The sequence below is a fragment of the Gopherus evgoodei genome, chromosome 6 (genome assembly GCF_007399415.2).
Source record: "Gopherus evgoodei ecotype Sinaloan lineage chromosome 6, rGopEvg1_v1.p, whole genome shotgun sequence".
Lineage (NCBI taxonomy): Eukaryota > Metazoa > Chordata > Testudines > Testudinidae > Gopherus > Gopherus evgoodei.
The window spans coordinates 134,889,359-134,910,372 of NC_044327.1; the positions used below are offsets into that span (position 1 = coordinate 134,889,359).

At 52.6% G+C, this 21,014-nt stretch overlaps 1 protein-coding gene across 3 annotated transcripts in view; it reads left to right on the top strand.

Moving 5' to 3' along the window:
• The first annotated feature begins 282 nt into the window (after nucleotides 1–282).
• Nucleotides 283–21,014, top strand: part of DNAJB5 (DnaJ heat shock protein family (Hsp40) member B5) — a 31,435-nt gene continuing 10,703 nt past the window's right edge. Inside the window, exons 1-3 of one of the 3 annotated variants that reach the window (XM_030567102.1) lie at nucleotides 283–364; nucleotides 10,017–10,261; nucleotides 18,635–19,233. In XM_030567102.1, coding sequence (XP_030422962.1) covers nucleotides 10,051–10,261; nucleotides 18,635–19,233 — 810 coding nt within the window. In that variant the 5' untranslated portion in view covers nucleotides 283–364; nucleotides 10,017–10,050. Of the gene's footprint in view, nucleotides 365–3,300; nucleotides 3,474–5,239; nucleotides 5,412–10,016; nucleotides 10,262–18,634; nucleotides 19,234–21,014 lie in introns of those variants that run through there. The other 2 variants (XM_030567101.1, XM_030567099.1) reach the window with 2 other exon arrangements.

Below are 21,014 nucleotides of genomic sequence, written 5' to 3' on the forward strand. Positions count from 1 at the left end.
TCGCTATGGGCGGTGCTAGGTTTCTCCGACCAAGGAGAGGGGGTGGTAGGCGGGCACTAGAGTGTGATTGCCAGGGAAGTGAGCCAATCGCACCTGGGAAGAGGCAGGCGATCCGGGCCGTTTCCAGGCGGCACGCCTGAGAGCCGCCCCCCCGTGCAGACCAATGAGAGTGGAGCGATGCCAGGATTGGCAGACTCAGTAGCCAGTGGAGTTGCGAGGGCAGGCCGCGCGCTGGTGGGTGGGCGGGCGAGTTGCTATGTGGGGGCGGGTTCCCCTCACGTCACGGCCCGGCTGGCTCGGGGGGAGGTGGCGGCTGCTGCTGCCGGAGCCTCAGTGTCCGCGGCGTCCCGGGACGGCGAGAGCGGTGAGTGCGGGGGGGCGGGGGCGTCCCCGGAGTGTCCCCCCCGCGCACTCCCGGGGGGAGGGAGCCCACGGGGCTGTGTCAGGGCCCCCCCCCGTGCACACCCAGGAAGGGGGGGGCGTGGGGCTGTGTCAGGACCCCCCCCGTGCACACCCAGGAAGGGGGGGGGCGTGGGGCTGTGTCAGGGCCCCCCCCGTGCACACCCAGGAAGGGGAGGACGTGGGGCTGTGTCAGGACCCCCCCCGTGCACACCCAGGAAGGGGAGGACGTGGGGCTGTGTCAGGACCCCCCCCGTGCACACCCAGGAAGGGGGGGGCGTGGGGCTGTGTCAGGGCCCCCCCCGTGCACACCCAGGAAGGGGAGGACGTGGGGCTGTGTCAGGACCCCCCCCCCGTGCACACCCAGGAAGGGGGGGGGCGTGGGGCTGTGTCAGGACCCCCCCCGTGCACACCCAGGAAGGGGGGGGCGTGGGGCTGTGTCAGGGCCCCCCCCGTGCACACCCAGGAAGGGGAGGACGTGGGGCTGTGTCAGGACCCCCCCCCGTGCACACCCAGGAAGGGGGGGGCGTGGGGCTGTGTCAGGGCCCCCCCCCGTGCACACCCAGGAAGGGGAGGACGTGGGGCTGTGTCAGGACCCCCCCCCGTGCACACCCAGGAAGGGGGGGGCGTGGGGCTGTGTCAGGACCCCCCCCGTGCACACCCAGGAAGGGGAGGACGTGGGGCTGTGTCAGGACCCCCCCCGTGCACACCCAGGAAGGGGAGGACGTGGGGCTGTGTCAGGACCCCCCCCCGTGCACACCCAGGAAGGGGGGGGGCGTGGGGCTGTGTCAGGGCCCCCCCCGTGCACACCCAGGAAGGGGAGGACGTGGGGCTGTGTCAGGACCCCCCCCCCGTGCACACCCAGGAAGGGGGGGGCGTGGGGCTGTGTCAGGACCCCCCCCGTGGCACCCCCCGGAAGGGGGGGGCGTGGGGCTGTGTCAGGGCCCCCCCCGTGCACACCCAGGAAGGGGAGGACGTGGGGCTGTGTCAGGACCCCCCCCCGTGCACACCCAGGAAGGGGGGGGCGTGGGGCTGTGTCAGGACCCCCCCCGTGCACACCCAGGAAGGGGGGGGGCGTGGGGCTGTGTCAGGACCCCCCCCCCCATGCACACACAGGAAGGGGGGGCTGTGTCAGGACCCCCCCCGTGCACACCCAGGAAGGGGGGGGCGTGGGGCTGTGTCAGGACCCCCCCCCGTGCACACCCAGGAAGGGGGGGGCGTGGGGCTGTGTCAGGACCCCCCCCGTGCACACCCAGGAAGGGGAGGGCGTGGGGCTGTGTCAGGACCCCCCCCGTGCACACCCAGGAAGGGGGGGGCGTGGGGCTGTGTCAGGACCCCCCCCGTGCACACCCAGGAAGGGGGGGGCGTGGGGCTGTGTCAGGACCCCCCCCGTGCACACCCAGGAAGGGGGGGGCGTGGGGCTGTGTCAGGACCCCCCCCTGTGCACACCCAGGAAGGGGGGGGCGTGGGGCTGTGTCAGGACCCCCCCCCGTGCACACCCAGGAAGGGGGGGGCGTGGGGCTGTGTCAGGACCCCCCCCGTGCACACCCAGGAAGGGGGGGGCGTGGGGCTGTGTCAGGACCCCCCCCGTGCACACCCAGGAAGGGGGGGGCGTGGGGCTGTGTCAGGACCCCCCCCGTGCACACCCAGAAAGGGGAGGGCGTGGGGCTGTGTCAGGACCCCCCCCGTGCACACCCAGAAAGGGGGGGCGTGGGGCTGTGTCAGGACCCCCCCCGTGCACACCCAGAAAGGGGGGGGCGTGGGGCTGTGTCAGGACCACCCCTGTGCACACCCAGAAAGGGGGGGGCGTGGGGCTCTGTCAGGACCCCCCACAGGCATACCCGGGAAAGGGGGGCACAGATCTGTGTCAGGATGCCCCATGTGCACACCCGGGAAGGGGGGAGCCCAGAGGTCTGTCAGGACCACCCACGTCCACTCCTGCGAAGAGGGGAGCAAGGTTGAGTGTTAAGGCCCCCCCATGTGCACACCCGGGAAGGGGGGGCATGGGGTTGAGTGTCAGGAGCCACCCACGTACATACCTGGGAAGGGGGGAGCCCACGGGGCTGTCAGGACCACCCACGTGCACTCCCACGAAGGGCGGGCAGGGTTGAGTGTTAAGGCCCCCCCCATGTGCACACCCGGGAAGGGGGCGGCATGGGGCTGTGTCAGGACTCCCCACACGCATACCCGGGAAGGGGGGGCACAGGGTTGAGTGTCAGGAGCCTCCCTCGCGCACACCCAGGAAGGGGGGGGCATGGGGCTGTGTCAGGAGCCCCCCATGCACATACCCGGGAAGGGGGAGCACAGGTCTGTGTCAGGAACCCTCCCATGTGCACACTCAGGAGGGGGGACACACCAGGAAGGGGGGGTGGCCTGGAGGTGAGTGTCAGGGCCCCCCCAAGCCCACCCAAGAAGGGGGGGTGGCCTGGGGCTGAGTGTCAGGGCCTCACATGTGTACACCAGGGAAGGGCACAGGGCTGAGTCAGGGCCCCCCAACATGCACACCTGGAAGGGGGGACCATGGGGCTGAGTGTCAGGGCCCCCCATGACAACAGCGGGCGCTGGATGGCACACGTCTGAGTGTCAGGTTCCCTCTTGCTGCACCATCCTGTTCCTTCCATGTATCCATTACAGTGGTGGCAGAGTGTTGCCCTGTCTCTCCCCCCCCTTCCCCAGGGGATGTGCCTGCTGCTGGTGACATGCTGCCCCTGGTTGTGTGGGAGGCTCTGGCAGGGGAAGGGTTAACTCATTACTGCTCTCACATCCCTGGACCCTGTGTTCCAGCCCGGTTCCATGCGGGGGAATTAACTAGCAGGGGGAGGAGGGGGCTTTGGGGGCTGCGCTGTGTGGGAACTAGCGATGATTCACTTGGTGTAGTCATGACATTTCGGGATGGTTACTCCAGGCTGGCAGGCAGCCTGGGCACTGGTGGCTCTCCCTGCCCTGGTGAAGTCTCCTCACTAAGGCTGTCCTGTCAGCCTTACCAAACTTGGGCTTGGCTGCTGGTATCGAGCTGCAGGTGTCTCCGTTGCGGACATGCCAGCAATTCTGCTCTTCTGGAGTCGCATGGAGAGGTATCTTCTGATTTAATACTTCTCTGATTTAGAGGCTCTCATTTATTTCTGAGATGTAAGATGAAGAAACTTTTGTTTAGTTGCAAACCCTTGTGTCAGTTTGGGTCTGCCTTTCTGTTGTCTGTCTTGGATTCCTTAGGTGCATGTGGGTCTTTCCCTGTCCTGCCTCGCTGATCAGTGTGTAATTGATGTCCTTGTTTTTATGAAATAACAATCATTCAGTGAGCGTGAAATTGTCCCTGGTTCTAAACAGCTGGCTAGTCTGGGTTTCTCTAGAATTCAGCAGTTTGTGTTAGATTGTTTGAAGGGGACAGAACATCGCACATTGTTTGAGGGGGGTTGTGTTTGTTTTTTGTTTTGCTAACTTGCAAATCTCTCTGGGCATTTTGTATCTAAATGTACTCCATTTGTGACCACCAATACTTGAGTGCGTGTTACAGTCCTGTGTTAGTGTGGAGTTAACAACAGAAGAAAGTACGGGCTTGCTTATGGCAATGACTTAATTTCTGAAGCAGTATTCTCTCAGGTGAGGCATGAAGCAGCGCTCTGCTAGTGCTGTGTTACTGTGCAGGCAGCCAGAACTCTCTCTGTTAAATGAGCGATATGCTGTACAATCGGAACTACCTTTGCTATCTTGTTGAGAGGATACCCATTGGTTATTATCCTGCAGTTGGTCTTTTATCAGAGATCCTGAATGACAGTGAAGAATCTCAGTGTTACTGGTGGCCTGCAGTGAGAGCAATAAACACATGCATGAAGGTGACTTTTAAGAAGTTCTGTGATACCCATTCTGAAAGAAGCATCCTTCAGATGCTGCCGTGATGGGAGCATTAGAAATGCATCTGCATTTGGGGAGTCCCTCTGTTTGAAAACGCCGTGTTCACAAGCACCTTTCTGCTCGAGGGGTGGGGGAGAAGGGGCAGAGCAGTGAATATAGCATGCCGGCAGGAAACAGGCATACTCTGAGCCTGAGGTCTTAAAGGGGAGGAGAGGGAGGTCCAAAACAGTTAATGTTACTTTTTTCTGACTTAGAAAACTAGGACAGCGACACTTTCTCTTTCTGTTTTGTCCGTGGGGTAAAAGTGCCACTGACACAATTGAGACATCAAACAATTAATTTCTGGTGAAGCCAGGGGACAGTGTATTCCCCACTCTAACTACATCCATCCTCTTACCCGCTTAACTGCAGTGGGTGGCTGTATTAGAGAAGATAAAGGTAGGTAACCGGCTCTGGGGTAGAGCAGCATTGCTACAGTTCCAGAGCCACCTCATCGTTTCTGACACCACGTTTATAAACGACATGGACGTCCGAGCCGACTAATAGAAGGGTCTTACTCTGGGAATTGTGCATAATGAATTGCAGCCTGAATTATAAGGACCAGTGCTCTTTCAGTCCAAGGAAGCAGCAAGAAACCAATTAGGGAGAATTACTGCTTGTCAAGTGACTTCATTGAATGGTTTCTTCCCCGTTCCGTAATGGGGAGGGGATTGCTTAGTGCTGCTAGAAAGCACACAAAGGAAAGCTTTTTTTCATCAAGCATGGAGGCTGCTTTCTGAACTGCTCAGCTCACTTGGAAGTCCTGTTTCCAGCAGTCAACCCTTCCATCCTTCCCATTTTAGAACTGTGTTGGCTTGTCTCAGAGCGGAGTTCAGCGTAGGTCCAGAGCCATTCCGCTGAATAGGAAATGCTTCATTCTTTATGGAGGAATCTCTTCCATGCTGTCAGAATAGCAATTGTAGAGTTGAGTGCCATTGCGGTTGCTTATGCTCTGAGTGAGTCATTCTCTTCTCTCCATCCCGTACCACCACCCATTCCAGACCAGAAGAAGTCTTGGTAACTGTCAGCGTTGAAGAATTTGTTTCCAGTTTGATGTTTAAAATAAAGTTAGAGCCTTTAAAAATGAGTGCTTGGACACTGAATATGTTTCTAAAGTTTCGGTAAGTCAGTTTGCTTGTCTCATGCTTGTGTATTCTCCATAAATGCTCATTGAAGACAAATATGTTACAAACCAAAGAGCTCTCCATCAGCACCCATCTTTGTCTTGTGAATGGTCTTCTGACTTCATTTGTTATCATGTCATGACCACAGAATCAGAAATTAGAGATGGAAAATCTTATGACATCATCCATCCATGTAGGATTGCTGCTTTACATGAACATAGTAGGATTAATATCCAGCTGTCTCTCTGACCCCAGAAGTAGCACTGTCTGATGCCATGCTAGAGGCTAGGACCAAGGTTCTCAAAAGTGGCTAGTGATTTGAGGCACCTCCGTTTTTGAGTCACCAACTTGAAATTCCTGAGAAGTCCCTGATGTTCAAGGATGGGTGTTCAGTAATTTCTGGAATTCAATCCACCTCAGCTGGGACCTGAAATATCAGGCAGTAAAATCATGTCTATTTTTAAAATTGTGGCCCAGAATGCCTCCCTGCTGATTCAGAGTTAAATGGGAATCTAGAAAGTCTGATCCAGCAGAATCTGGCAGAAGAGTTGTGGAAATAGACAGCTGATTCTGGGAAGGTGGGAGGGGAGCTGTTACAGGGTCAGAGTCGTGTTTTATCAATGCACCCATGCAGTATTGAGTCAGAAATGTGGCTCACCCACTGAATGACCTGCAAGATTTTGTGATGTTCTCTGAGACTGGTCATATAACTGCCCCTACTCTGGGCACCTTTCTGGGGAAATCTCTGCATGCTGCTTTTTCTCAGATGTCCTGCTTGAAAAAGCCTCTCTGAGCATGGGCAGTAGTCAGACAAAAGACTTTACAGCATCAAAAGCTACTGCACATTTTCTTTTTTCCTTTTCCCCCAGTCTGATGAAGGACATTAAGGAAGGCAGCCACAATGTGACTAGAACATGGTGATTACCTATCAAATGAGGTTCTTGCATGACCTGCAAGTCCTTTCCCCTATGCTTCCTAGCCCTCCCAGGAGCTTACAGTGACAGCGTTGTAGGAGCAGAATAGAAGCCAGCTTTATTAGACAGCCTGTCTTAACTGTTAGACAGCCCAGTACTAGTGGTGCAGAAACTGTGAGGACAAATACATGTTTGTGGAAACAGGAGTCTTTGAGAGAGAGAATATTGGCCAGGCCTCTGGGACTGGACACTGGAACTGTCCTTTTCTCTTGTAAAAGTGTGTCTAGGATCTTTAACTTCTGCCAGAGACCGGCAGAAAGAATCAGTCTTTTTTGGCAGGTTAATTCCCTCCCCAGGGTTGGACTGTCTGCACTGGGTAAGAGCCAAGTCCTGCACTTTTGTGTTCCACTAATCCAGAGGTGAGAGTACTTAAAGAGATTAGTTAGAAGCTAATAGCATCTGCAGTTACAGCAACGGGGATAACATTCAGAGCTTTCAGTCTTCATGCTTCAGGGCATAGGTTGCTCATGCTTCAGAGGAAGGAAGAAATTTGCCTCTTTCTGTGTGGCTTGCCCTTGCTTGGTTAGGTGCATGACGGGAGGTTTGTCTTCCTCTGAAGCATCTGATGTGGCCCTCTCTCAGACAGAATATTGAGCTAGATGACCGTTGGCCTGTCTGGTTTGTTTATTTGTATTGCAGTAGTGCCTGGAAGCCTCAGTCACAGACTGAGACCCCATTCACTAAGCTTAGTACAGACACAACAAAAGGATGATCTGGCTCTAGTCACTTACAACATAAGTGTACCATGGGAGACGGCAGGTGGATATGAACAGATGGTGAAGAAGCACAAGGAAACGATAAGACAAGGGGATGTCTGTCAGCACAGCAAGCTGGAGACCTACGTTCCAGTTTGAGGAAACATCGTCACCCTAGAAACAGAAAGGTAGCTGCCACGGCAGGAGGGCTAGCCACCCCAAGTACAGACCTACCTTCTTGGGCAGTATGCACTCGGGGTGGCTAACCCTTCCCGGTGCTCATGCCATCGCTGCTACACTGCTATTTTTTTAGCCCACTAGCTTGATCAAAGCTAGCACAGGTATGTCTCCTCAAGCTGGGATTTACATCTCCACCTGGAAGTGCAGATATACTCAATGTTGGTCAGCAGGACAGGCGTGGTCTTAGCACACCAGCTGCCTAATTCTTGTCAGGTTTGTCGTAGGCATCATGGCAAAGCAGAGTGTGAAGGAGGCCCATGAGATAGCTGTGGGTATCTGTATGGGGAGTGCCTACCAGTGTGAGGGGCAGCGTGGGAGAAAGCAAGCAGGTGCTTGTTTGAAGACTTAAGAAGTGAGTGATGAAGGCCAGCAGCACTGGCCAATAGGAGGCAGGGCTCAATATCTCACTAGCGAATAAGAGACGATGGGGATGGGCCATGAAGGGCCTTGAAAGTGTGGGCAAGTACTTTCTGTTGGCAGGATAGAGAAAGGGAGCCACCAGAGAGATGCAAAGAGAGAAGCGTCGTGGTCCAAGCGAGGAGCTATGAAAATTATTGTGGCGGCACGTTTTAAATTGATGTGAGCAGGAGAAGATGGAGTCTGTCAAAGCCAGCAAAGAGGATGTTATGGTAGTCTAATGGCAAGATGCTGAGAGTCTGGACAAGCATTGTGTGTGTGCATGGAGCGGAAAGTCAGTGTATCAGACGTTAGCACCTGGCTACCTAGGAAAACAGCTTTCAGCTCTATATCATCACTCACTGGCGTTCCAGTCCCATTGTATGTAGTGAGCAAAGTATTAGGAGCCAGCGGACGGGTATTGTGGGCAAGGGAGAAAGAATCTGGTAATGTCTGTGTGGGTTTTTGAAATGCAGGTGCTGCTAGCGCAGAAGCTGGAATGCTTTGAGGGCGTATGGGTTCGGAAACGTGCTGGCATTTAGAAGCTAGGCTGGGAGAATGCTGTGGGATGCTCTTTACGCCCACAGAGGCCTTCTTATGTCTCTAACAATAGAACTCCTACGCAACTTGTGTGCAGCCCTGCCTTTCTGGGTGTGCTTCCAGCAATCGCTACTGCCGCATACAGGGTAATTATTTCCAGTTACCAGTGTAACTGATTAACAGGAAATCGATTCTGCGCAAACATCCTTCTCGCTCACCTTCCTCACTCAGGTGCTCAATGTGCCTCTTTCGGAAGCAGGACATTGGGAAGAGACATCTGAGAAATGTAAGCTTTGCTGAGCCTTTGCCATAACTCTTGCCCTAGATCTCTGAGCATATGGACATCTCCAGCTGCTCTCCCGATTCTCCATGCCTCTGACAGCTTTCAGTCCTCAGCATGATGCCCGTGGAATGCCATTGTCTGCCCCAGTCCCGTTCCTGGGTTCCGTGCCACCCAGGTGTCCTATGCCGTGGAGAAAGTGAATCCAGTGTGTGGCTGACTTCATTGCACTGTGTCAGGATATGAGACATAGCCATGCCTAGGGCTACTGATAGTTCTAACTTATTGCTACGTAATTCGTTAGTTGCAGACTCTCTTAACATAGTCCAAGCTAGGCTAGAAAACACTTTATAAATATCTTCCCATCATCACAAGATATTTCTGTCTAACAGCATCATCCTTTGTCTTCTTTACATACAAATTACAGCTCTTGCGTGGTGAGAGGCACTTATCCCCAGATGAACGCCAATCACTGTGCAGAACAAAATGTTTCAAGTTCCTTTAAGGTGAACTACACAGCACGCAAGCCCCTTTCGTTCTCACCCTTCCCTAGCGCTGAGGCAAAAGGGTCGCCTCAAATTGGTTTGGATTTTTTGTTAAAGTTCTGCTTGGTTTTTGCATTCGAAATTTGGTTTCTTCCTTCCCTGGAGGACCCAGGCATGCAGAGGACCTTGCTAGTGAAGTCATGTGAGGCTGCTGCTCTTGGGAGAGGGGCTGCTTAGTTTACACTTTCCTAGGGTGACCAGATGTCCTTTTTTATTATTATAAGGACAATCCTAATATTTGGGGCTTTTTCTTCTATAGGCGCCTATTACCCCCATCCCGTCCTGATTTTTCACACTTGCTGTATGATCACCCTAGACTTTCCTCCCCCATGCACCCACACCCATTTGTAGGTGGGCAGAGCCGCCACAGAGGGCTGGTCTACACTGGGGGGAGGTATCGATCTAAGATACACTATTCACATAGCTGAAGTTGCATATTTGAAGTTGAAGTATCTTAGATCGATTTACCTCAGGTCCTCAAGGCGCGGGATTGACGTCCGCGGCTCCCCGTGTCGACTCTGCTACCGCCGCTCGCTCCGGTGGAGTTCCAGAGTCGACTGGAGTGCATTCAGGGATCGATATATCGCATCTAGATGAGATGCGATATATCGATCCCCGAAAAATCAATCTCTACCCGTCGATATGGCGGGTAGTCTGGATGTACCCTCAGGTTACAGCCTCATGTGACGACATTAGTCAGATCAGCCATATAACACTACTGTGCACTAGCTTAGCACTTTGTATCCATAAACTTCAACAGAAAATGTGTAAGATGTAAATTGGGCAAAGGTTATGGAGAGCTGACTATGGCTGTGATGGGAACATGAGGTTGGTCTGGGGTAAGTCTGGTGGTGGGGAGCAGGAGAATTGCCAGTTCCCCTAAAGTTGTCAGGCAATACATGCATTACAGAGCACTGTCTATCTCCTTTCAGGAATAAAGACTCGACTGGAGGCAACGTCGCAGTCATGGGAAAGGATTATTACAAGGCCTTGGGGCTCCAGTCTGGAGCCAACGAAGATGAGATCAAGAAAGCCTATCGGAAAATGGCCCTGAAGTATCACCCTGATAAAAACAAAGACCCCAGTGCAGAGGAAAAGTTCAAGGAGATCGCAGAGGCCTACGATGTCCTGAGTGATCCCAAGAAAAGAGCTGTCTACGATCAATATGGGGAAGAAGGTAAGGGGCTGGGATGGTGAATGGCCTGGAAGCATGTGAGTACTCAGTTAGCCGGGTGAGTTTAAATGTGCTGCTGTAAGCAAGAATGCATTTCTACGTAAAACAAGTAGCGAATGTTCACAAGCGTGGGTAGCATGTCTGGAATTATCCCCATGACTCATTCCTGCCTCTGAAACAAGGTTACTACTACCAAAACTGGGGAGAACAAACACCCAGACGATGCCGTCTCTCCTAAGAGCCAAAGATAATCGCTTGACCCACTTCTCGACTAATTATTCTGTGGCCAGTCAAAGCCAATTTTCAGCATGTGATCCCAGCTCCTTGCCCTCATCACACAGAGATGCCAGTTAGACAAGGAAGAAGGCTGTACAGGGAGTGAAGTCAAGGCGGTCATTGCCACTCACTCTGATAGCTTCACTTTTTCGCTTTTCAGCCGGTTATTCTGAAGGCTTCTTGAGAGGTCAGAAATGACAGGTGTTTATATCCTCGATCAGATATGGGCTGCAGAATAAGTCTCGCTGCTAACTCTTCCCTTCGCACAGATTCTCTAGCTACAGACACGCTTTTTCCTTTCACTGGGGCTTAGCGTATCTGTGCAGTGGTGTTACTTGTGCACTAGTCTCTCTTTTTTTTTTTTCTTTCCCCTTTCCTTTGTTCTTGCTGGTATGTACTGACCTACATGTTTCAAAGCCTTTCCCAATTTAAGTAATAGATTCTTGTTTTGAAACTAAGTCGCTGCTGTAGTCTCCCTGTTGGCATGGGGTAGGGAGCTGTTCACCACACACAGCCTTATTAGTAGAATATGAAAGCTTCTGCAGCCCTATTTGCTGAGGATGAAGAGAGCAGAGAATAGCATTTGCATTAATCAGCAGAAGAGTTTAGCACTTAAAAGAGCAGAAGGTCTGGTGTAAACAGACTGCTCAGCTAGCAAGATGTATTCTCCCAGGCAGGCTTAATGAGTAGGTGCATCAGCTTTTCTGAGGCATCACCATGATTTTGCAGGGGTCAAAGATACCTTTGTGCCCTCAGGAGCAGAAAGAGATCTCTCTGCAGTTAGTGACCAAAGTCTCTGTTCTTAGTGTGATGCTGTGTGAATGATTAGTGGCAAGAGTCTATGTAGCCTCTCCCTGTGGGCATGGGAGAGCTAGGCACATAGACTCAGACTTTAAGGTCAGAAGGGACCATTATGATCATCTGGTCTGACCTCCTGCACAATGCAGGCCACAGAATCTCACCCACCCCCTCCTGTAACAAACCCCTAACCTATGTCTGAGTTACTGAAGTCTTCAAATCGTGGTTTGAGCATCAGCAACGTGTGAAGAGAACTGAAGAGCTGCTTTGGGAAATCAAGTATCAGAGGGGTTCCCGTGTTAGTCTGGATCTGTAAAAAGAGACAGTCCTGTGGCACCTTATAGAATTTGATACCATCAGCTCAGGATTAAACAGAGACTATGAATGGCTAGCCAACTACAAAAGCAGTTTCTCCTCCCTTGGTGTTCACACCTCAGCTGATAGAAGAGGGCCTCATCCTCCCTGATTGAACTAACCTCGTTATCTCTAGACTGATTCTTGCCTGCATATTTGTACCTGCCTCTGGAAATTTCCACCACATGCGTCTGAGGAAGTGGGTATTCACCCAAGAAAGCTCCTGCTCCAATACGTCTGTTAGTTAGTCTATAAGGTGCCACGGGACTCTGTCGCTATTTGGGAAATGGTGATAAGTAGGCGCTCTCACTGCAGCCTCCACGGGCTGCACAGAAGGTGGGGCTGCTGTAATTCCCAGTGCCTGGTTTGGAAGCTTTATTGGGAGCTGGGATAACTAGTTTTTCTGGTTTATCTAAACAAGTAAGAAAGACCCACATGAGTTTTAGAAAATCTCCATCCTGGCAGTTCTCACTCTTAAAATCACTTGCCTGTGACTGAGCCAGTTAAGTATCAGAGGGGTAGCCGTGTTAGTCTGGATGTGTAAAAGCAGCAAAGAGTCCTGTGGCACCTTAAAGACTAACAGACGTATTGGAGCATGAGCTCTCATGGGTGAATACCCACTTCATCAGATGTGTCCAGTTAAATATGACATTGCTGTGATGGACGGTCTGAACTGCAGCAGTCCTCTGCTGTCTAAAATCAGAATCACCTGCCTCCAGTGAAAAAACAAACCACCTGGGAGGATTCATCAGAACAAGACTTTGATTTCAGTTGGGGTGTAAGTAGGAGTGGGGGGATTAAATTGAAAGGCAAACACAGCTGAACTGAGGGTGAGAGGGGCTCCCACGGGAGAAGGGAGTGTCCCATCACTAAGCACTGTATACAGCTCTAGAAAAAGGACACTGGAGAAGAACCTTCCCGGGCCCCGAGGGAAGGACTGGCTGAGGTTTAATAGTCCTGACTCTCCCTTGCTTCTGTGCTGCCCTGTTTATACTCGCAAGTAAAAGCTGCAGCAACTGTGTTTTCTAATAGACTCTCTAGAGCGTGTTGGATGCTAAATGAGGCCAGAAACTGCTGACATAGCTCAGTCTGGCCAGGAAGGTGGATCACCTGAGGGCTTTTCTGTGACCTCAACTTTCATCTCCCTGCACCTTGCTGCTTCCCCAGGTCTGTGGATATCCCAATCTTCTTCCCTGCTGCCAGGAGATGGTGGAGCTTTCTTAAATGCTACCTGGTCCTTGAGGAAGCCCAGCTCCATGCAAACCTGGGACTGATGTAAACCTGAACAGGGGATCTAAACTGCCACTGAAAAAAATGTGTTCGCTGCGTGCGCCCTGTCTGCACTGCCCCCATTCCAAGCCTCTCCAAGCCCATTCCTGCTGGCAGGTGCCATGCTGTGAAGGGAACGGGGTGCAAAGGCAGCCTATTGACATAGTCCTGCTTAGTGCTCCATCCCAGGGCACGTTCCTCGTGCCTAGGGCGATACCACATTCATGGCCATGAAAAACGTGTTTTGGTCTTTTGTGGGCTTTTACCCTATGCTATACAGATTTCACGGGGGAGACCAGCATTTCTCAAAATGGGGGTCCTGACCCAAAAGGGAGTTGCATGGGGGTCACGGGGTTATTTTAGGGGGTTTGGGGTATTGCCACCCTTACTTCTGCGCTGAATTCAGAGCTGGGTGGCCAGAGAGCAGCGGCAGTTAGCTGGGCACCCAGCTCTGAAGGCAGCGCCTCCCTGCAGCAGCGCAGAAATAAGGGTGGCAATACCATATTTGCCATCCTTACTTTTGTGCTGCTGCTGGCGAAGGCTCTGCCTTCAGAAATGGGCTCCCAACCAGCAGCCGCCGCTCTCCAGCTGCCCAGCTCTCAAGGCAGCATCGCCGCCAGCAGCAGCGCAGAAGTAAGGGTAGCAGTATCATAACCACCCCTGCAATAACCTTGTGACCTCTCGCCCCACACTGCTTTTTTGGGTCAGGACCCCTACAACTTCAACACTGTGACATTTTAGATTTAAATAGCTGAAATCATGAAATTGATTATTTTTTAAAATTCTCTCACCATGAAATTGACCAAACTGGACTGTGAATTTAGCAGGGCCCTACTCATGCCAGACTGCTTCAGTGCTGGGTTAGCAGTCAGAATAAATACACAGTGCTAAGGCCGAGCCATGCCAGCAGGTGATGGGCCCTGTGGGGCAGGGGAGGAACAGTGTGGGCAGCTCTGGTCCTTCATCTCACCTTTTGGGTTCCACATTCTTTATTTTGCCATTATTCAGTGGGGTCGGCAGTGGGTTTCATTTTCTCCCATTGGACGCTGAGGCTGCCAGCGTATCCCATGGAATCACCCTCCAGAGATTACTGCCCCTGCAGCTGCGAGGCTCAAACGCCAACTGTAACTGAGAACTTGAGTTTATTCTTGGTGTCAGCGGCTCGTTACTCTATGAACTTTCCTGGCGCTGAGCTGGACAGAAAGGACTCCCCACGGCCCTGCTCAGGAGCTAAGATCTGTGCTGTAGTTTCCCTCCCCTCCCCATTATCAATGTTTCATCTCTTTGACGATGGTCTGGATAGAATTCTTCCAGCCGGCGCCACGTGGCTCCCGCACATGTACTGCTGAATTCCGGCGGATGAGGACACAGCAGGTAATAACTGGCCTTTGAGGATTAGGGATGATAAGGCCTCAGCTCTTCTGCACCCGAGCCTTTAGGACAAGGAGTGGAAGTAGGAACAGGGATAGGCATTTCCCCATGATTGCCATCTGCTTCCTAGTTTATACTACTAGGGCCAATGGAAATGTTCTGGGCTTCACCACTGTCGCATGCCGCGGGCTGTGCAAACAAGCCTCTCGTTGCTCTCCTCTGTTAGGAGCCTTTACTGGGTGCCAGCACAGACTCGTCCAATCCCTTCCCTTTGTGGCGGACCATGACATCCGAAGTGTGCTGCCTCTCAGTGGTTTGGGAAGGGCCAATTTGCTCTGCAGGAGCAACTAAGTAATTGTGGCAATGTCAAAAATCAAAGCAGCCTCAGTCCAAAAGAGCCATTGTTAAGGGTTCTTCCGTTGCCAGCACCTCAGACCAGCGGGTGGCATCCTGGCAAAGTGTGGCTGCTCCTGGCCAGAAAGGGAGGCAAGAGGAAGTTAATGGCTTTGTTTCTTTGAGCGTGAAGGGAAGGATCCCAGAAGAAACTGACCAGCTGTTTCTGAACCAAACCATTCACAAAGCAACACGTGGACTCGGAACCCTCTCATGGGGGGCTGAATCCTGGGGTGGGACTCAAACACTGAAAGGAAGAAGGGGCTTGTCGTATAGCCCCAGTCCTGAGGTGAGGCCATGCCCGGCATACCCCTTACATGCTGTTTGGGGAGCTTACGTGGGATGAGAGGAAGGTTGGTTCAGGAGGGAGGGTTCTAGCCTGGGACTGGGAGACCTGGGTCCTGTAATGGCACCAAACGCGCTAACCATCTCTCAAGGCCTCTGAAAAGGGAGGCGTCCCTGGTGACCTTGGGCAAGTCCCTTAGCCTCTCTGTGCAATAGGGCTGACAGCCCTGCCCCCCTCAGTGAGTTGTGAGGTGCTCCCACACGGCAGTGATGAGGGCTAGATACCTGCCTTGTATAGACAGACAGGTCTTGTGCGGCACTCACCCACACTGGTAACTGGACGCCTCTTTCCAGAAGCCTTGAGAGAAGGGTTTGTGGTAGTTGGGCTCCTTTGCAGTAGCGTGCCAAGGAGGGAGGCAGACCAAGAGAGAGGCCCTGAGTCGCGGTGTGCCCCGCTGGTGGTTGCCTGTACCTTCTCATGCGCAGACATAGCCTCTCTGCTCATGTGAGCCCAGCTCGTGCCTTCTGCTCCATTCCGCAGCAGAATCAAACTGCTGATGTCTGAGTGTTGCTGTGACACAAATGCAGCATTAGCTGTTGCCAGAGGATCACGTAGATGTTCTCATGGAGGTGGGGGGAGGAGGAGAGGAGAGGGGTGTCTGCCTAACCACCTACTTGAAAGCACTGAGTGTGGACCTCCAGTTCCATTCTTTGCCAGGTTTGGGACACTAGAGCAGCCCCAGCAGGCTAGCGCGGGTAGAAGGAGACCTACTGTGACACTTTTGCGGGACTGGGCAAGGGGGCTCAGACATCATCCCACCCCTCGCCCCCACAAGGCCTTAGGCAAAAGAAAAGACTAAATGAAATTGGATGCAGGTCAGTTTCAGTATAGGCTTGGAAGCACACGTAAGACCAGTACATAAGTCCCTTTTTGCACAGTGTTGCAAAGGCTTAAGGTATGTGGCTGGCAGATGGGAATCCTTTGCTTCTGTGCATTGTATTCAAGCCAACAAAAGACCTCTGCATCCCAGGGCAAACTCATCTGTCAAGACCAACAGAAAAGAACAGGAAGTTTGTCCGTCGTGCGTTTGCCTGGCTTGCGTCTCCTGCTGCTGTCTCTGACTAGAGGGGTTGGCACGGGACGTCAGCTTTTCAGAAATAGCACTATTTTGTAAGTGGAGAGCTGAAAATAGACACTGAGCTGGGCTTGGTTAGACCCCTTCTTGACCCCTCCAATCAGAAATATTTGACACAACATCCCGAAGCATGTGGCAAAGTGAAGGGGACAATTGGAGGTAGTCTACCCTCAGCCTTGCGTGACCTGCTGGGCACTTTAGTAATCCTCTTTGTATTTTTATTGCAGATACACTTTTGAGAGGGGCTGTTTGCCTGACACCCTGGCTGTGTAGGGACTTCCTGGGGTTTGCTGTGGACAGATATAAACGTAGGGTGTCTATGCAGAATCAAGTAGGAGCAGGCTTCTGGAGAGGGTGGGGCCTGAGAGAAGCCCTGGTTGAAGAAGATGTTTTGCTAGTTACCAAAAGAAATAAATACCCAACTATTTGCTGTATCTCTGGGTTCTGCTCCTGAGCACCACTCCACCGACCAACCTCGGCTGCTCACGGTGCAGAGGAAAGCAAGTCTTTTTTTTTTTTTTTAAACAAAAATCCATCATCTCCCCTCACGCTTGTCTCCCATCAAAAAGTTTTGATACTAACATCTCCGGTTGTTGAGTCTTGACTTTTTTTGCAAAGTACTTTGTGGCCCTCATGTTAGCCCTTTCATCCGAGAGCGTAGCGTGGGTCTCACTCGCGGTCACGTTTGTGGTGGAGAGGCTCGTCAGCGTATAATGCTGACCTTCCATCAGTCTGTGTGGAAAAGCCCTGACTAAACAATTGCTCGCTGATTTCAAAGCCTTCCATAAATTGCTGAGTGTGCTCCTCCTGGGCCATGAGTCCCTGGCGCAGTTCAGCCGCCTTGGGAGATGCAGTAGATCACAGCACGAACAGGGTGTTCAGGAGGTGATGTACTGCTGACATACAGAGAGGACTCAGCACTGCCTTTGGCGGAACTTAGACTTCTAATTTGTGTCGCTAAATTAATCTCAAAGAGCCATCAACTGCCTAGTCCATATGGTCTTTGGACTCCAACTGTTACCATGCTGTGAAATTTAACAGATTACAGAGACTGAATTGCTTCCTGCAGTACAGTAGGAAGGAACTCAGGAAGATTATGCTTAGGAGCCTGGCATGCAGGGGCAGCGAGTTATATGGGCCCATGGTGCCCATGTTCCAGGAATGTTGGAGCGGGGTCCCCAGGCCCTGAACGATGTTCGGGACTGGGTCTCTCCCTTGGCCCCACCTGCTGCCCCCGGTGATTTAAAAGGCCCTGGGGCACCAGCAGCACAGCAGGGCTAAGGCAGCTTCCTGCCCACCCTTGCTCCTTGCCACTCCTGGAAGCAGCCAGCATGTCCCTTCAGCCCTGGGGTTACAGGTTGTCTCCACGTGCTGCCCCCGCCCCAAGCACCAATTCCACAGGTCCCGTTGGCTGGGAACTGGTGCCTGCGGGCAGTGGTGTGCGGAGACCCCCCACCTAGGAGGCGCTGCAAGGGGGGGGATGCAGGTCGCTTTCGGGAGCCACCTGAGGTAAGCGCTGCACCCCTTACCCTCTCCTGCACCCCAATCCCCTGCCCCAGCACAGAGCCTGCACCCAGACTCCCTCCCAGAGCCCTTGCCCCCTGCCCCAGCCTAGAGTCTGCACCCTAAAGCCCCTCCCACACCCAGACTCCCTCCCAGAGCCCCTGCCCCAGCCTAGAGTCTGCACCCCAAAGTCTCTCCCGCACCCGGACTCCCTCCCAGAGCCTTAGGCAGGTGTGGGTCGGGGGCAGGTGGGACTTGGACCTGTTCTGGGCACCAACAAAAATTATACAAACCTTCCGCCCCTGCTTGCATCTGTCTCTAGAAATGGAGCCTCCCAGAGCTCTGTCATAAATTGTGTTATCCCCTGGCAAATACTGGTTCCAGTACTAGAAACAAAGAAAATACAATCAAGTGTTTGTGGGAGACAGGCTAAGAATTTGGATACTTGTCGGCTTGGAGGTGGTGCTAGAAGTCTGGCTGGCTACTTACTCGCCTTAGTAACACAGGGTTTCTATCAACTTGCCTGTTTCATGCCCATTTAACATGAGCCCCGGTTACAAAGTGTCTACTGCAAACTTGAGCTCCAGCAAAGGGTTGAGAACAGAATTACATCTCAGCTCTCCAGACCCTGTAGGCTAGTTGTGGTGCTCACCTTCCAGCCAGGGAAGATAAGATTGCTCAGCTGTATTCCTGCTAGCTAGTTTCTCCAGGGGAAAAGGGATGCATATTGCGGCCAGGTTGGGAGTGAAGGAGGGATGTGAGGGGATGTGTGGGATCCTACTGCCCAGAGAGAGGTAAAAAGCAGCTTGCAACACCAAGACTGAATTCCGCCTTTGGTTCTCATGCTGCATAGTAGGAGAAAACAATAAGTCTAGTCAGGGTGACCCGGCCATCACTCTGTCTGCATTCCCTGTGCTTCAGGCAGGACTAGGAGGGAACAGCCTTCTTCCAGGGATTATGTTAACGTTGTCTTTTCCGTGCTGTGTTCTAGGACTCAAAACTGGAGGCGGTTCCTCTGGCGGCTCTGGCAACACTTTCCATTACACCTTCCACGGAGACCCGCACGCTACCTTTGCTTCTTTCTTCGGTGGCTCCAATCCCTTCGACATCTTCTTTGCCAGCAGTCGCTCTCGGGCGTTCAATGGGTTCGATCAGGAAGATATGGATATCGATGACGACGATGACCCTTTCAACGCCTTTGGACGGTTCAGCTTCAATGGCATCAACGGTGTCCATCGACGGCACCCAGAGTCTCTCCACACACGAAGGAAGGTCCAGGACCCACCCATCATCCACGAGCTCAGGGTCTCCCTGGAAGAAATCTACCACGGTTCTACCAAAAGGATGAAAATCACCCGCCGGCGGCTGAACCCTGACGGGCGAACCACAAGGACCGAGGATAAGATATTGAACATTGTCATTAAAAGGGGGTGGAAAGAAGGAACCAAAATCACCTTTCCCAAAGAAGGAGATGCCACGCCAGACAACATCCCTGCCGACATCGTCTTCATTCTCAAGGACAAGCCTCACACGCATTTCAAGCGAGACGGCACAAACGTGGTCTACACGGCTATGATCAGTCTTAAAGAGGTGGGTCAGTGGGAGCTCCCCGCCACTGTGCTGTTGGGAGATGAGTTTGCGAGTTGGAACAGTACAGATGAGAAGGGTGATTAACTTGCACGGGATTAGAAGGGCACATAGGGTGTAATATGCTAAAGCAAGAGAGATCTAGAATGGGGTGTTCTCCCTTTGCTTTACAGACCAACGTCCACTCCTGTTTGCAGGAATGACACAACCTCAGGACTTCAGGCCCAACTGATACTGTTTGAACTGCTCTAATTCCCCTTCCCCCCGGCTTGTGTGCCAAGCTTGACCTTTGGTATGGGGGGTTGGTGTCTGGAAAAGAGCCCAGACCCGAACCCCGTAGGTTAAAGGAGAAACTAGTCCAGTGGCTTTTGCCTGGCCAGCCCCATTTGTTGGTGTTGTCCCAAACACCACATCTCGTCAGTCTTTGCCATCGGTGTTCTGCACTTAAATACCAGGCTGACTGTGGCTGGGGAGGTGAGTTGGTCCCAGTGAGGTTGCAGGTTTGTTGGCGTGGCTGCATGGGGGCAGTTTGCACGGCACCCTGGTCCTCACTATGCCTTGCTTCAGCCTGTGCTAGCCGTACACTTCACTTCACTTCTCTTCTCTCCCTCCCAGGCTGTGCGCTGTTATTGTTTATTCAAGCAGCACATGATGGTAGTTTTGTGCTTTGTAGAACAAGTCAGTCATGGTCTCTGGCCCATGGAGTTTGCAAGGAACTTTAGAGGGGGCTCGATGAGTCAAAGCAACAAGCAGTGCAAGGCAGGAGTAGAAAGGAAGACGAGGGTAACCCACATTCATGAGATGCATGTTTGATGATACTGCTGTCTAACTTCTTTTTAATAAGTCCCCGCTGGCAGGTACATTTAAAATTTAAATTGCTGGCAGCTGCAATTTACCATTCACTTCAGATTGTAGAAGTTGTCTGTCTTTTCTTGTAGATCTTGGTGGGCGGATTTTTTTAAAAACCGATTTAGTCCATGTATGCAAATACGTTTTATAGAAAAAATCTCAGCAGATCAGGCCGTGGGTACAAACGTCTCAGTGTATGCCCTTGAATCAGGATACTAATCAGGATGGCTCCCCTTCCTCTAAAAACTTGAGGGAACTTTCCCATGGGCTCTGTAACCAGATGGAAGCAAAGGACTACCAGGGTGCGACTTCCCCTCATGCATTTGAATGGAGTGCCACTTCACAGCCCCACTGTGACCATTCAGAGCTGGGTGTTTTAGGGGACACTCTTCTAAAGGCATGTTGGAGGCACTGGAGTCAAGTTGATTTACATTGACACTGGAAACTGAAATTTACTCTTGAAGTGCACAGCTTGGTTTTCTGCAGCCAGCAAAACCTGGGAAAGACAGGGCTGTTTATGGAGTCATACCTGCCGTATCTTAGATGCTTCCTCAGTACCTTCCTCACAGCTATGCCTGTCACACCAGACCTAAGTGGGTCCTTCTGACATCAGTTTCATGTTCCTCAAGCATCTGTCAGTTTCATGTTTCCTGCTGAGGGCATGTGGGGGGTGGCACCATCAATACTCAAGGCAGAGAATCTGCCTCTGTTCCGCTCCCTTTACCTGAGCACTGAAAATCACCCACGAGTCCTCGCACTTAGAGAGGGCATAGCTAGTTGCCATCCCTCCCTCCTTGCAGCCCTTCTGCAGAGGAAAGGAGGGGTGGGGAGGTGGAGTGGGGCTGGAGCATCATGGTCTCCAGGTATCCCTAGTTTCTAACCTGCTCTAATCAGAGCTGGGGCGGGGAATCAGGGAGCCGTCACTAGTTGTTGCT